We start from the raw sequence: 17,010 nt of genomic DNA, 5'->3' as shown, positions 1-17,010 counted from the left end.
TGGAAGCAGTAGGAATAAATATAAGTACCTTGCTTACATACACAAGAGAAATGCACAATGATTTCACAAAAACATAAGTTTTCTGCAATAAGGAAACATTACAAGATTAAATCCTTTAAGTTTTCAATAAAACCAGTATAAAAAATGACATGAATATTTAAATCATAACATAACTTACATGTGAGACAACTATAATATGATTATGTAAATACAAAGGATAGATGAGAATTCACCGTTTTGACTGTGGTGAGCTTATTATACAGGGTGTTAGACTTAGAAGTATAATAAAAGAAAAATTCATAACATTGAAACAACTAGTTTGAATGACTGAAAGTTGGTCTGTGAAGAGTAAGTAAAAAAAGTTTTAGATGTCATGTGCTGTAACAGGTTGTGCATGCACAGGAACTATAGATTCATTCAAACTGCTGAGAAGGTGTCTGTTACCATGTGGATGCCACAACAGAAGGTATTCTGTGATTTTGCACTTGCAGAATACAGGAATACAATGTGCCGCAACTTCCAGAAGGAAAAGTGCCCCCACAATTCCATCGTCCGTAATGCTTAGAATGGATAAAAATTTATCGTACTTTTGCCAATTCCATAAATACCCACAGAGACCATCGACACACATAAAAAAAAATTTTGCAAGTCTTTTATTCATGTTTTTTTCCTTTCTTTTTTTGCTTCATACAAATACTTTTTTACACCTTAGTAACTTTCTCTTCATACTGAATGCTCATGCAGAGAATCATTTTAATCTTTCATGTTATATAAATATCTACATAAACAAAGTTAAAAAAAACAATGCAAGATTCATGTCTCTATCACTTTCTGTACAAAAGTTATGTACCTTCAAAGTCTCAGTTGCATGACTTTTTGAACACCCTGTAGAAGAAATGGCTAATATGTGTAATCTGCTTCTACATCATGTAAAATTATTTAGCTAGTTCCAAAACATGACATTTTGAACCTCTAAACCCTTAACTGACACTACAAGTGAAATAGGTTAGCCGCAATTGGTAAAAAGCCAAAATTTCATTTTTTTTCCCCAACTCTATTTATTCTAGTCCTGAGCCAAACACCCGGTATAACACTTACTTGTGTCTTATTTATATTTCTGACACACACATGAAAAAAGAAGGGTGCCACAAGGGTGCATATACAAAATGAAGGTTTCTATAAGGGTTGCCCAAATGAAACTAAGACTTTTGTTGTGGCGTCGTAGCTTAACTACGCAGAGCTTTGTGTTTGCTCTGGTAGGTGGCAATGTATGTAAGAAAGCATACATCGGATGAATACCTGGTATGGTCTGACGGCGCAGTGTGTTGTCTACATGTGCAGAAGCACGTTCACAACATGGATTCGTCCAAACGAGCCCAGCGACCAGTTATTAAATTACACAGGTCTGCCGTGATCTGTTGCGGCATTTCCGCTGGGAATTCCTCGACCATCCTCCCTACAGCCACAATCTCTGACACTGCGACTACCACATCTTTGGGCCACTAAAAAAACATCTGAAGGGCCTCCGGTTTGCCAACGATGCTGAGGTCCTTGATGCCGTTGAAGATTGGTTCCGCTGTTAACCACGGACGTTCTTTGCCACGGTATCCATACCCTTGTGACGCGCTGGGACACTTGCTTGAACAGACAAGGAGACTACGTGTAGAGGATATGTCACCCATGGATCACTTTTACTTCCTCTATGTTCATATATTCCAACCAATAAATCATTACAGAAAAAAGCAAGAGTCTCACTTTCATTTGAGCAACCCTTACATATTTTACAGCATATGGAGAACACAAGAGGACATCATACTGCAATGAAGCCAAACGATGCGAGAAGAAGACAGCAACATGTGTTAGACAAAAGGGGGCTTTCAGCACTTCTTGCATGGATGGGATGGAAAATGTCAATGTGGCTGGGATCAGAGGAGTGGGTATAAGTTCGGATGACTACCAAGTGACTTATGTTTAACCCAACATGCATAACTGATATATAGGATCTTTCCAGGCATTTACATGAAGATATGTTGGTTGATGGGGGTAGTTGGTGAAAGTCTCTCAAGTTGGTGTCGGTTGCAACAGTGTGAAACTGAGTTTTGGGTGGCTGAGAAGCAAGTTTTGATTCTGAAATTCAATGGGATTAAGGTTTCATCCAGGTAAAAGTCATCACAGATCTGATCCAACACAAGTTCTTGGCACTCCAGCCACACCATCCCAATCCGATCATTAGTGAAATTGGATTACAAAATCCACAGTGACACATATGTAAGCTGGCAAGGATGGACGACTAATAAAAGAACATCTAGAACTGGTACATCTTATCCTGCCATGAAGGGTGAAAATAAGGAAATCCAAACCGCCACAGTTGCAGAGAGGATTAAAATAACATAAATAAAATCCTGACATGTCATCAGTACAATGAAAATAATGAGTCCTAGCCCAACAAGGGCTGACACTCAAATACAAACCCAACCTGCTAAAATAGTGACTTGACTTTATGACAGTTGTATTATTTGATTAATTTTGTACTCGAGTGTATTGAGGTAGGATCGTCGCTATGACGTGGTAGACTACCTCAGAGCTCCTCATGCCTCGTGGCTCAAGCGAGGTGGAAAGGGGGCGGTGCTAGTAGTTGAAACGGCAGATCGCTTGACGTCGGACTGGGAATCGAGCAGTGCCTTGACGTTTGTACGGGGTGTAATACCTGTAATTACGTGTTTGTGTCGAATAAATAGTAAGTCAAGGAAACTGATTCTTATTACTTCCCGTCGTCATAAGTATGGCGCCCGAACAGGGACTCGATCGTCTACGTCGTTAGAATCTGGTTGTAGCTGTTAGATGGAAGAATTCAACTTTTTCGTCTGTGATGTTGGAACGTAAGTACTGAACTTTTTCTATGTGGAAAAGAAGAATGACGAATAACTTTATCGCGCTGTGATTGTAGCACCGAAACTATAAAATAGTTGTACTGAATACGGCGACTAAAATTCTTAGCTAGCAGTAACTGAAATTGAAAATGGCTACAAAAAAGGAATTGGAGTTTCTCTTTAAACAATTTGAAGCTAGACTCGCGGAACAAGTTAGTAGTGTTGAAGCTAACGTCAAAGCTGATATTAATAGTGTTGAAGCTAACGTCAAAGCTGATATTAATAGTGTTGAAGCTAATGTCAAAGCTGATATTAACAGTGTTGAAAGGAACGTCAAAGCGGATATTAATAGTGTTGAGGCCAGTGTAAGTAATGTAGGCACCAGTATAGGTCTCTTAAGGCAAGACTTCGAATTATTGGAAGCACGAGTCGAAAAGAAAGTGTCTGATAATTTAGTCGAAACAAAGGAATGCGCCCATGAACTAAAGGAACAAGTGGTCAACTTGAGCACGAAATTGGAAGAGAAGATAAACGAGGTTTCTGTTACGTGTGTAAATCAACATAAAAAATTGAGAGAGGTTTTCGATTCTCATGTAAAACAGGTGGAAAATGAATGCGTAGAAATTAAGAAAACACTCGAAATGAATCAAAAGAAGTTTGAAAGTTTAGTCAACCTTGTACATGGAAATGAAAGTAGTATGAAGGAGTTGTTTAATAACATTAGTGGACATGAAGTTGCTATTGCTGAGTTGAATAGTAAATTTAACGAAATTAGTGTTAAGTCTGGATAAACTATTCAAGATCTAAACTTGAGCGTTCAAACCGTTCAACAGAAAATATCTAGTAATGACATTACTGTTAAGGGTTGCTTACAACAACTTACAGAGATTACTAACAAATATGAGGTTCTAGATGATAAGTTGGAGAATATTCGGTATCAAGTTCGAGATTTAACGAATGATTTTTCCATTTTAAGAGTAAGTGCTGAACCGGTAAAATCTTCTTTAGGATTAGAAAATAGAGTACAAGGCTTAGTTAGTCCTGATGTTCCTAGATTGTCTGAACAGCAAAGGGAAGCAATGAAAGCTTCTTTACCCATTGAAAAAACTGAATATATCACGTTTAGAAAGCAAAGACCATTACGTAAAGGAGAATCTGATTCAGATGTAAAATCTTCTAGCTCTGAAACTAAAGTTCAGTTAAGGGGGCTTAAACGTAAATCTGTAAGTAGCTCTAAGACAGGTAGAGTTGCGAAAAGCATGTCAAGAGATAAATTTCATGATAGTAGTTCGGAAAGTGGAACTGATCACAAAAGTAGTAGTTACAGAAGGAAGTTTGTACCTAGTACACTTAAGTACTCTGATCTAGATAGGTTACCTAAATTTACTGCAACTAGGATGGATTATTTGGCGTCACAATTTCTTCAAGAGGTTGAGGATCGCTTGGATATGTTAAATGTTCCCAAAAAAGATTACATGAAGTATGTACCAATGCTTTTGAAAGGTGTTGCTAAAAATTGGTTCTCTCAAGAGAAACTACACATTGTAGATTATAGTTATTTTAAGGTTCTTTTCCTTAATGCCTTTGAAAGTGCATCGTGGAAGTCAACATGTCTTGCAAATGTCTTGTGCAAGAGATACAGCAAAGAAAGTAGACAAACTCTGTTAAATTATTTCTGGTCACAGATTAATTTACTAAATTCCATTCAGCCAGACATGCCAGAACAGCAAAAAACTATTTTAGTAGCCCAACAGTTACCAAATAGAGTTAGAGAAGCAATCTTAAATCAACCTAATATTAGTCTTGGTACCGCTGCGGAATTGGTTGCGCGTCATGGAGCTTTGTATGCAAGTGCTGAAGGTGAAAGTAGGAGAGATGGAAGACCTGTTGGTATTAGACAAGTACAAGTTGTTAATGAAACTAAAAGAAATAATCAATCGAGAGTAAGCAATATGCAAAATTCTAATACAAGCCATGAGACTAACGTAAGGAATTCTGGTAATTTCAGGAGATATGCCACTGATAATAATAGTAGTAATGATAGTAGATCTGGTCAAAGGTCTTGGAGAGTAAACCGTTTTCCATATTCTGGTAATAACTATAGAAACAGTAGCTTTCGAGGTAGATACAATTATAGTAACCAAAATCGTATAAATGCTGATAATAGTAGACCTAGGTATAGAAATACTAGTACAAACACTGTGTCACACGATGATGTTCAAAACAATCCTCAAAGAAGTGAACCTAGATCTGGTACTAGGGAAGAAATAGAAAATGGTAATGGTGGGTCTTCACTTAGGGTGAATGCGCCCTGGTTTGTGCCTGAACAACCTTTAAACTAGATAGTGAGTCTATTGTTATTGTGACACAGAATAGCATAGACGAAGATGAGAATATTGTGTCAGTAGCCAATCTTAATACTGAAGATTTAAGAAACAAACTTTGTAATGAAAATTCTAGTAAATCAAACTGTGAATCATGCCTTAAAAATGTATGTAGGGTAGATATTAATTTTTATGAAGACTTGTTAGAAGATGAAGCGAAATATAGTTCTAATAACTTAATGTTACCCGTAAACCTCAGGAACAAAGTCAAGAATACAACTTCTATCTTTGCAAATATTAATGGGATAGAGAGTAAATGCTTAGTAGATAGTGGTAGTGACATTTGTTTGATGTCAGAGAACAAATGGAAACGTATTACTAGCGAAGTCACCAGACCTAAATTAGAGCCAATAGAAGATATTATTTTAGTTGACTATTCTGGAAAAAGAAAACAGAAAGTACTTGGAAAATTTTGTGTGGATATAGAAATTGAAGATATTATGTTTTTTGTTCAGTTTGTTGTCGTCAAAGATTTGACAGTAGACATTCTTTTAGGTTTAGATTTTTTGTATAATGTAGAGGCTCTTGTAAACTTCAAGGAAAATTCTTTATTGTTACACACCAAACAAGGTGAAAGGTTAGTTAAATTATTACCTATATCTTGTCCAACTTTTGATGTGAGTGAAGAGGCAGAGAGTAGTTGTCTTAATGTAACACAAAAGTCAAAGGAGGAAATAACTGTTGCTAGTGTAGAAGATCTTAAATTAAAAGCTATGCAAGCTGAAATACTCGGTGAAGATGAAAAGAACCAACTGTTTGATTTGTTACTTGAATTTAGGATGTTGTTTGATGAAAAACCTGGTTTATGTACTAAATATGAACATCATATTGAATTAGATACAACAGAACCTTTAGTTTCTAAGCCATATCGAATACCTTATCATTACAGACAAAATGTTAGAGATCATATTCAAAAATTACTTGAGTGGGACATTATAGAACTTTCTGATTCACCTTATTTAAATTATTTAAATCCACTAGTAATAGTTCCTAAGTCTGATAGAAGTGTAAGAGTATGTACTGACTTCAGGAATATTAATCAACACCAAAAAGTTAGTCAAATTAGACCAATTAATATTGAAGAGGCATTACAAGGATTTGTTGGTAGACGATATGTATCACTGATCGATATGTCATCTGGATTTCACCAGATTTTGTTGTCAGAGTCATCTAAAAAGTATACTGCATTTTTGTTTGAAGGTAGACAATACCAATACAAACGTTTAGTATTTGGTACATGTAATGGAGTACAAGCATTTACGATGGCAATGACCAAGGTATTAGGCGACATTCTGTCAGAGAATGTTATCATTTATGTTGATGATTTATGCATTAGAAGTGAATCTTTAGAAAGTCACATAGAACATTTAAGAAGTGTATTTTCTAAATTAAGAGAGAGTGGTATGACTGTACGTCTCAAGAAGACATTCCTCTGTAAAGAAAAGTTATTGTACTTGGGTCACATTATTGACAAAACAGGTATAAGAGTAAATCCAGAAAGAGTAGAGGCTATTCTCAACCTTCCTACTCCGAAGGATGTAAAGACACTTCAAAAAATAATAGGTTGTTTCTCTTGGATGAGAAGATTCATTCCAAACTTTGCTACCATATGTGCACCTTTATATGAATTGTTAAGGAAAGGTAAGAAATGGATATGGACTAAGAAGGAACAAGAGAGTTTTGATTTGCTCAAACAAGAAATTTCTAATGATGCTAAACTATTTCATCCTGATCTTAATCAAAGGTTTTATGTCCAGGGAGATGCTTCCTTACTTGGCATCGGAGGATATTTGTATCAAATAATTGATGGCGAGAAAAGAATAATAAGTTATGTAAGTCGTACACTGAAAGGTTATGAGAAACAATACACCATAACCGAGCTAGAATGTTTAAGTCTTTTATTTTGTATTGAGAAATGTAATAAATATCTTTTGGGTAAAGAATTTACTTTAGTTTGTGATCATAAGTGTCTCACTTGGCTGAACCATTCGAAGAATTGGAACCCTCGCTTATTGCGTTGGTCCCTTCAACTTCAAAAATACCAGTTCATTGTAGAATACTGCAAAGGATCTGACAATGGCCTAGCGGACTTATTGTCCAGACAATTTTCAGAATCAGAGCCGATTTTGATGCACATCAACAATAATGTAAGGTTTAAAAATGAAGTATTAGATATACCTGTAGAGTTGTTAGTCCAAGAACAGTATAATGATAAGTTATTTCAACCTATTATTGATTATTTGAACAATTGTGAAAATGTAAATGTAAGTTTACCTCAAAGGTGTAGAAATTGGAAAAAGTTTTATAAAGTATGCAATGGAATTTTGATGATAAGAGATTTTCACTTTGAGAACATCTGGAAAATATGTATACCTCAATCTTTAGTTTCGGTAATACTGAGGAATTATCATGACAATATGGGCCACTTTGGTTGTGAAAAGGTACTCAGAAGAGTTAGGAAACTGTACTTTTGGCCTGGTATGAGAAAAGGTACTCTGAGTTATATCAAAGATTGTGAACTATGTATGAGAACGAAGCCGAGTAGACATCCGCCCAAGGGCATATTCCAACAACATTGTAACCAGGGTGAAACTATTTTGTTTTTAGATATACAAGGACCATTAATTAAAGGTTCACAAGGAGAAAGGTTTCTTCTAACCTTACAAGATGCTAACACTAAATATCTGTTCGCTTATCCAATGAGGTCGAGTACAGCCAACAGTATTGTAAAAGCCTTGCTAGAAGGATATGTCAGGCATTTTGGCATTCCACACAGGTTGGTTAGTGATAACGCCACGGTGTTTCATTCTAACAAATATGTGGACACTTTAACAAGCTTAGGTATAAAATTGGCGTATACCCCAATATATCACCCTAGTTCTAATTTAGTTGAGAGAATTCATTCGGAACTCAACCGGCTTATGCGTGTTTTTTGTAAAAACAACCACAAGGAATGGCCGAAATATATAGATGTAGTGGTAAGCTTATTAAATGATAGTGTACACACACAGCTAGGATTTGCTCCCTCAGAGTTACAACTAAACAGAGATCTTAACTCATGTATTTTGAATCATTTTAATTTACCGCCTAATGAAATTTCTCTGTGGAAAGACAAACTATACATGGCTTTTGTAAAAGGTTTCCAAGCAAGGAAGAAAAAAAATGACAAGTACAACTTGCGACAAGAAAATAGACCTGAAGTTAAAATAAAAGACCTGATATTTGTAAAAACACATTATCTTAGCAGCCTCCTAGAAAATCGCACTAAAAAGTACTGTGAGGTCTATGAAGGCCCGTATATGGTAATTGAGAAACAAGCAACTAATGTATACATTGTAATAGATTTGAAAACTGGCAATATCAGTGGTAACCATCACAGTGATAATCTAAAAATCTGGAATTGTACCATTGAAAAAAGAAGTTGTTATTTAAGCCAATTGGAAAAACTAAATCCAAAATTGTACAAACATTTGTTTTGGGTAGATCAAAGAAAGATTTAGATTTTGTTTCAAATTATTTATATTTATTTGCTATTTTTATATTTTCTTTAACATAAACGTTGTTGTATTGATTATATCCAGTATATTTGATCATGATGTATACCAGCTTAACTGTAAATACACAAAGTATGAGTGTAAATATGATAACAATGTGTAAATTATAAATGGGTATTTTATTTTGTAAAAATTTCACTTGAAGGAAATTTTTCTCCCAAGAGAGGGGAGTTATGACAGTTGTATTATTTGATTAATTTTGTACTCGAGTGTATTGAGGTAGGATCGTCGCTATGACGTGGTAGACTACCTCAGAGCTCCTCATGCCTCGTGGCTCAAGCGAGGTGGAAAGGGGGCGGTGCTAGTAGTTGAAACGGCAGATCGCTTGACGTCGGACTGGGAATCGAGCAGTGCCTTGACGTTTGTACGGGGTGTAATACCTGTAATTACGTGTTTGTGTCGAATAAATAGTAAGTCAAGGAAACTGATTCTTATTACTTCCCGTCGTCATAACTTGCACATAAGAATGTACATCAGGTCCGAGGAGTCGTAAGTGCCTTTGGGGTTAGAGAGTAAAGTTGCCTGTAGCAGTGCGAAAATCGGGCAGGTCTTGTACCTTGGTTTGTTGCATTAGCTGGATTGTGTGGGGTTGTGTTTATTTACACAACTTTTCAAACAACTAAACACAAAGATGAACGGTTAAAGTAAGCTTGGAGACTTCAACAATGGACTATCAATGACTGTAAACCTGTTTGTTTGATTTAGTTGCTGTTTTAAGTCCACTTTATGCACAGTAAGACTAATCGGGGCTAGACCTACAGTTTCAAGTGGGATCTGAATTACTATGTGCCTCCACTCGGTATCGAATCCAGGACCCCTTGATTACAAGGCAACAAAGCTACCACTGTACCATAGGGAAGGCCCAACTGTAAACCTGTTATCTGCTCAGATGAGTTGAGTTGGTCGCTCACACATATGCATTTATTTTATTATTACAATATATAAAAGAAAATGAAATAAATATATAAATAAATTTCTATGCAACATCATGCTTGTTTCCCAAGTGTGCTTACATTAAGGTGCACCAGGAGAACAATAAAAAGTAAGCTTTATATGCCACACGAGAGAGTACCACAGAGGATTTAATGCAATTTGAATTACTTTTAAAAAATCCTTCACTTTTTAGCAGGGTTCAGCAGATGCCACTTTGAAGCAATACCCACACAGATACCAATGCTTGAAAATTGTAACAATGAAAAGTTATTCAAAATATTGATAAATTTTTACTGGGCGAGTATTCAACTACAATTATAAACATCAATTTACCACAGTTTTGCTTGAAAATATTAAAAACTTTACATCTCAATATATAAATAAAATGTGTTTTTCTCTGCAATTATATTGTTACAAAATCAATGGAAACTTCAAATTTTGCTTAACTTCCAGGATAATTACAGACTGAAAGTGTGGTGCAGCATTTTTTCACACCCTGCGAATGATCAAAATACTGGAAAAGTATCAGCCAGTATCAGTAAATAAAATCCAACCAATACCAGGTGTAGAAGTATGAAACCGGAATTTGTTTGCAAGAAGTAAACGGCTGGTGTTTGCAACTGAGAAACAATATTTTATTCAAAGTAAGCTCCATTGATAGTTACACATTTCTCCCACCTTTCCGGCAGATTATGAATGCCACGCCAAAAAAAACGTTCTTCTTTTGAAGCGAACCAGTCCGCGAGCCATGTTCGTACATCTTCATACGAATTGAAGTGCTGTTCTGCAAGAGCGTGTCTCAGTGAGGCAAATGGATGATAATCTGAAGGAGCCAAGTCGGGAGAATACGCCGCATGCCCTAGTATCTCCCATTTGAACGCCTCGATCGTTTCCCAGACCCGTTTTGCTGTGTGTGGTGAGGCGTTGTCATGGAGCAGGATGCCCTTGTGTTGCCTTGCTTCATATTCCGGCCGTTTGTCACGTAATGCTCGATGTAAATTGATCATTTGCTGTTGGTAGCGATCTGTGTTAACGGTTTCACCGGGTTTTAGCTTGCAATTCGTTGTCTTCGAACTTTTTCGGAGGTTTCCCACGTTCCTCGTTTCGCAAGTCAAAATCGTCACTTTTCAATTTCTTGAACCACTAGAAACACTGTGTTTTCCCGAGAGCATGTTCGCCGTAAGCTTCGACGAGCATTCGATGCGATTCTGCGGCGGTTTTCTTCAAATGATAACAGAACACCAATGCTGTCCGCAAATCGTAGTTCGTAGGCACAAAACTCGACATGTTCCGGGTGTGCAACACCTTCCTCAGTCTGACACTCGGGTTCCTGTGTTCCGATTTAATGTCCTCGGGAGTGGCGGGCAGCAGCTGGCGCTGCTTACGCGATCTTCCGCGCTCTCCATTGCCGGCTAGCACCATCTATCGGCCAATTCCGGTTTCATACTTCTACACCTGGTACTTTCTGATACCAATACCACTGGTATCGAGCCATGGCAGATTGGTTAGCACATCGTGCTACGACACCAGGGGTCTCAGGTTCGAATCCTGGCCTGGGCATGTATGTTTGTGAGTGTCCATTTATCAATATCATCACACATCCCCATCTTCGCAAATTAACCAAAAGTGGTACAAAAGGAAAGTAAAATAAAGCAAATCAATCAACCAACCACTGGTATCGCAATGTAACATGCAACGTAACGTGTAGTGTTTGCACACAAAGATTTCCAGGGAAAGAAAGAAAAAACACAGTGAAACAAAATACAATGTTTGGACATGCCAAATGATGCAAGGGTCAAACTGAGTAATGCACGTGTGACATATTAATTATATATCGTACATTTATAGGTACACTTGATGTTACATTTCACAATAATTTACACTCAATAGACTCAACCAGTAATGACGGAACATACACAAACACAATAACTGATTTATAAATATGAATATATCATATTAGAAACAAAGTCAAAGTTTCTCTACCTGCTCGGTCATCCAATTCAGAAAGCTTCTGGTCTCTCTCCAGGACTTTTTCTACGTTAGTTCTCATAATACCCACTACCTGTTACAGCAGCATGCACAGAAACAATAATACATTAGTGTACAACTTACAATCTACCATTTCAAATATATACAGCATTAGCTCAATGAAAACTGACACCTTATTGCAATGCTCATTCAGATGTAAATGTGTCAAGAGAAGAAATTATCATTTCATTACATAACTGCAGTTAATTTTTCACAGCACACACAGCTGCTGATAAAACAAAAATTCAGTTTGTTTAATAAGCAGTACAGTCTGATGTTCCTTACACAGCTCACACAAAAAATAACAAAACCTATGAGCTGAAAGGCTATTTGCATCCTGCACATGAGCTTATTACATGAGACACAAAACATAAAGACTGAAGCCACAGTCACCCTCATCGCTGCAATTAACAGAGGAAATTAGAATAATAATAATACAACATAAGTGAATAACCACTTATAAATAATACCGGTTCAAAGATATTTCCTGGTGCATACTTTTTGCCAATCATTCTTCTCACAACATTGTACTCAATTCACAATAATATGTTTAGAGAAAATAAATTGCAAATTTAATCAGTTTTCAATGAGCTTATGCTTTGCACTGGCAAACTACAACACTCGTACTTCTTTTAAAATCTACTTTTGCACCTATGTTTGCCTTATAGATAAGAGACCATGCTTTAAGTGGTTCTCACCTGCTCTGTCATCTAATTCTGTCAATTTTTGATCGCGTTCTAAAACCTTTTCCACATTCACTCGCATGATGCCAACAACCTACGAAAAACAAGCACCACAGAAAATGAAAACTGATATTAATAAAATTTTGACTTGTAACTGATAAGCAATATCAGAAGCAGAAGAGGGTGTCCCTGAAGCAACTGACAGTTTTCAATGGTTTGTCTTGTTTTGATATCAAGTGTAGGTTAGCCATTAGAATGGCTACATTTATGCACTCGTTTAAAGTTTTTATTTTATCTATGAATCTACAGGTATTTATGACAGGATGCCCTTAAATCTGGTGGTGTATTAGCTAGGGGAAGCATTAAAAATATTTCAGGATGTGTTGCAAGCACGGATAAAGGGGAGACTGCAAGCCTGGATTTGGCCATAAATGTCTGTCGCATTTCCATAGACACAAGGATCCCATACCACTACTTATGTGTCCCGTTAACTGTATTCTTGTTCTTGGTGTTAATCCCATGTAAGAGTACTTATGTCAAAATGTTGGTTAACGTTGTCATGTTCGTAGTTTTTAAGTCATAATGTTGCTCATATTCGCTGGAATTGCGATTCTTTTAATATTACTGTTAACACATATATGTCGGCGTAAGGACTGTTGCACGTCCCTGGAAATGTATTGTTATTCCATTAAAAAAGCGGGGGAAATGGTGGCTTTCTTTTGAAAAAAAAAAAAAAAAAGCATTTTTGTGCACAATAAAGGCCGGAATGTTTGTTCCACTACAATAATGCACACGTGCTTGGAGTTGAGAAAAGTTTTCCGGTCAGTAACAGCAAGTTTGTAAGTGCTTTCAGTGTCGGTAGTCTTTTCTTTAGGAAGGACGGTGCAAGAATTAATTACTTTTAATCCAATATTGTGTTAATTAATAAATTATGTGCTTTACGGCCACATTTCAAAATGAGTAGCTTTATCTTAGGTGGATTCATGGCTTTCTTATCCTGCATTTGCAATATAAAGGGGGGAGAAATGCTGGTTTGTGAGAGAAAGGGCTGGCAGCAGAATTATGTTCAATTTTGTCTACTCCTGACTTTAGTACAGCAACAAGCTTCCATTTCAGCTTTGAGATTATCCAAATTACCGCATAAAGCTATAATCCTCTTGTAAGATTTCTTTCAACTAATTGGTGACAAACAAACTAGTCAAAAAAAACTTAAATAATTTCAGGATATCATCACCATATTGTGTAATTTTTCTTTCAAATGTTTTGTTTGCATAGCTGTAATCTGCCAACTCTCCCCTCAAAATTTTGAGGTTTGTTAAAAATTAAAAGTTAAAAGAGTATTCTTGTTAACTTCCAAGGACCTGATCTGTTTCCCGATACTTAGGTCCCAAGTTACGCTGTTGTACATTGTCAGTTATGGGCATTCAGAAAACTGTCAGTCAGCTTCAAGGCATCCCAAGAAAGTCTTAAGTTCTCAAAATGAACTCTATTGTTGGGCAACATGCATGAATTTTTAACTATTAACTGTAGAGTATGTAGCTGGAAACTTCACTGTGTTCAGAGCAAAATTGAGCAATGAAGAATAAAATTAACATTTCCCTTACATTACTATTTATACAAATTGACAACTGATAAAGATTTGCACACAATTGCTGTAGTGACATACACAGAAATGTTTTGTAACAAATTTACTAGCAATTTCTTTAAAAAGACAATGAACAAGTATGGCTGTTGGTTTTTCTAGTCAGGGTGGCTATAGAAAACTCTTAAAATAAAAGTTTCATAGTTTTCTAGACCATAATGTGGATCTTCCCCAAACCTGTATCAAATATATGTGGACAGTACGGATATTAACAGAGGAAGGGGAGGAAGGTTACAGTACTTTACCCAGTGTACCAGAGATGTTTGATTTTCAAGTCCACTTCATGCACAGAAAGGCTAATTGGGACTGAATATACAGTTTAAAGTGGGATGGGCCTCCACTGGGTATTGAACCTGGGGCCCTTGATTACAAGGCAACAACACTAACAATGTGCCATCAGTTACTTGTCCACAAATTTCACAAGGATAGACCTTCTCTTTTTATTTAGGAGATTTATGTATTTTTCCATATCTTCCTACGTATGCCTATTATTTCATGGAAATTGGGCGGGGGGTGGGGTTGTAACTCCCAGCAATCCTTTTAAATGAATTACTGAGAATCCCAGCTAAACCAACAGTTATTGTTATTACTGCCAGCCTAATACAACTTCCCATTTAGGACATCAATTTCTATTTGTATTTCAGTTTCAAATGTACCTCATAAATTAATTCATCAAAAACCACTGGAAACTAATATGGGGCATTCCACAAAAAGTGGTCCTATTCCGTAAATAATAAAATGAATTAATATGAAAATTATTGATGTTTAATTGCATGAAGGTTTAAATGTTTGTGAATGCACATAAATTGCATATTTCACCAACAAAAATTATTAGCATCTGTAGCCTATATGCTTCACAGACAAATGAAGTAGAATTTTGCTACATTTTTAAAGTGCCACACACATTTTCGTCAATGCTCTTCATGCATTCCGGCTATGGCATCATACTTAGGTTTTTCATTTGTTAGCAGACACCACAAAGTACTTCATAATTCTATGAAATCAGTTCAATCTGAATATTTTAATCCAATCCAATTAGCAGAATACTCACAATCATGAAATTTTCCTAACAAACAATATTAAAAAAACTTAGTGTTGGATGTACACTCCTGTTCAGATAAAGTGGCACATTCTTCAACTGTTCAACCATGTAATGTGTGCCACTTTACGTGAACAAGAGTGTACATTGCCTGAAGGGAAAAATCAAAAGTTTTCACTTTCTCGAGGGAGTACAAAGGTCACACGTAACACTGGAATGCCCCATATGTGAATGTAAATGATTAAGTAAATGGATCAGACACTTATGAAATGTACACCTAGTTATTCAAGTTCAAAAATTCCATTACAGGAACAGAGCCCTGGATTTTGCATGTTTTACCACATTACCATGATCAAACCATTACAGACAGATTTAAACATTACACACAAGGATGCCAACTTTTCAAAAACATTTGGTGGGCTCAAAAACTTGATTTATATGTTTTAAAAAAAATGCATAAAAAATGCATATGTCCTCCCTTCCATGTATTATGATATTATTGCACACCAACAATGCATCCATACTTTTTTTTAAAATCTGTTATTTACTCATTTCAATAAGCACTCCACTATCAATTACAACAACAAATATAATTGTAATAACAACAACACAGCAAATTATTGGGTGGGCTCGGGCCCCACAAACCCATGTAAGTTGGTGCCACTGATTGTGAATATTATTTGTAAAGTTATCACCATTTAAATGCAAGGGAGCAAGCAAGATTGTCTGGTGGCCATTTCGCTTTTGGCACCAGTGGAGTAAATAAAACTGGCATAACTCTTGAACTATATTCTCATGACATACGTACCTCATCAACTTGAGCTTGGGTCTGTTGTAACCTCTTTTGAGCTGCCGGGTTTTGAGGGTTTTGCTGATAGGATCCATCCGCACCGGAGGAAGCACCTGTTCCTTCTGTCGACCTACAGAAATGTATGGAAGGTAGCATGAAATAAAGGAATACTAATATCTGAACTTCTGCTACTGTCAGTACACTTAGAATTGCATAACAGTTCCTAGGTATATCCAGCTAAGCAAAGAACCCCGAAACGTTGACAGGATTAAAAAGTTCCAGTTACGGGGAAGAGCGTTAAAATCAGTATTAGTGAATTGAACTTGTAATAACATACCAAAGATCTGAAGTATGTATGATCCAGATAAATAGATCCATTAAAAATGACCCAGAATGACAATGAGAATAGTGTTTGAATTCCCAGATATATTCAAATGCATTTTCCCCGAGATTTCCAGAATCTTCAATTTTTTTCTCAGAGTTCTCTATTTTCAATGGCCCTCTTTCATTTTTCCTCAGTCATATACCATCCTCATTTATTATTATTAGAGATCGGACAGGTGAATTCTAGGGACTTCGGCCAATATAGGCATTTCAGTGTAGTGGTAAAATTACCGACAATTGTACCAACAAGTATATTTATAAATAGCCTGTAACTTAGTGCAATATTCTACAATTTTCTATATTTATTCATTATGCTGTGCACAACAGGCATCTAGACATTAATGAAGAATTCACGTTCTTCAAGGAACATTTGCAATTTTCTATCAGTATCTGAAAAAAATTCATTCAGTTCACTTTCCGATACCAATACCAGTGTTTCAAGTGAAATATGTTAGCTGGGGGGGATGCTCCTATGGTTTAACACGGTGGCAACAAGACAGCTGGGCTGCTGCTTTGCGAAAATTTTACTAGGTGGGGGAATACCATCCTCCTCTACAGGGTGTCGCCCAGTCAAGAAAGTCAAGAATTTTTGCTATTATTTTTACAGTATAGTGAGTTTACGTTCTCACATACCTGTACTGGGATTTGATAAAATTGTAAATCTAAAATTGAGTTGTGGTTAAGAATTGTTCACTTTGTTTCT

The 17,010-nt window shown here is 36.4% G+C and overlaps 1 protein-coding gene across 6 annotated transcripts in view; it reads right to left on the bottom strand.

Moving 5' to 3' along the window:
- Positions 1 to 17,010, bottom strand: part of LOC145998692 (neuronal synaptobrevin-like) — a 51,520-nt gene that overhangs the window by 25,937 nt on the left and 8,573 nt on the right. For 4 of the 6 annotated variants that reach the window (XM_083135168.1, XM_083135169.1, XM_083135165.1 and 1 more), the window contains exons 2-3: positions 15,942 to 16,053; positions 11,725 to 11,803 (exon numbers count right to left, since the gene is read on the bottom strand). In XM_083135168.1, coding sequence (XP_082991294.1) covers positions 11,725 to 11,803; positions 15,942 to 16,053 — 191 coding nt within the window. Of the gene's footprint in view, positions 1 to 11,724; positions 11,804 to 12,467; positions 12,547 to 15,941; positions 16,054 to 17,010 lie in introns of all 6 variants that reach the window. The other 2 variants (XM_083135167.1, XM_083135166.1) reach the window with 1 other exon arrangement.

Source organism: Lepisma saccharinum, chromosome 14, assembly GCF_977018435.1.
Source record: "Lepisma saccharinum chromosome 14, izLepSacc3.1, whole genome shotgun sequence".
In the NCBI taxonomy this organism is placed as follows: Eukaryota; Metazoa; Arthropoda; class Insecta; order Zygentoma; family Lepismatidae; genus Lepisma; species Lepisma saccharinum.
The sequence above is the reverse complement of the archived record's forward strand: the minus strand, read 5'-3'. Positions and strand labels throughout refer to the sequence as shown.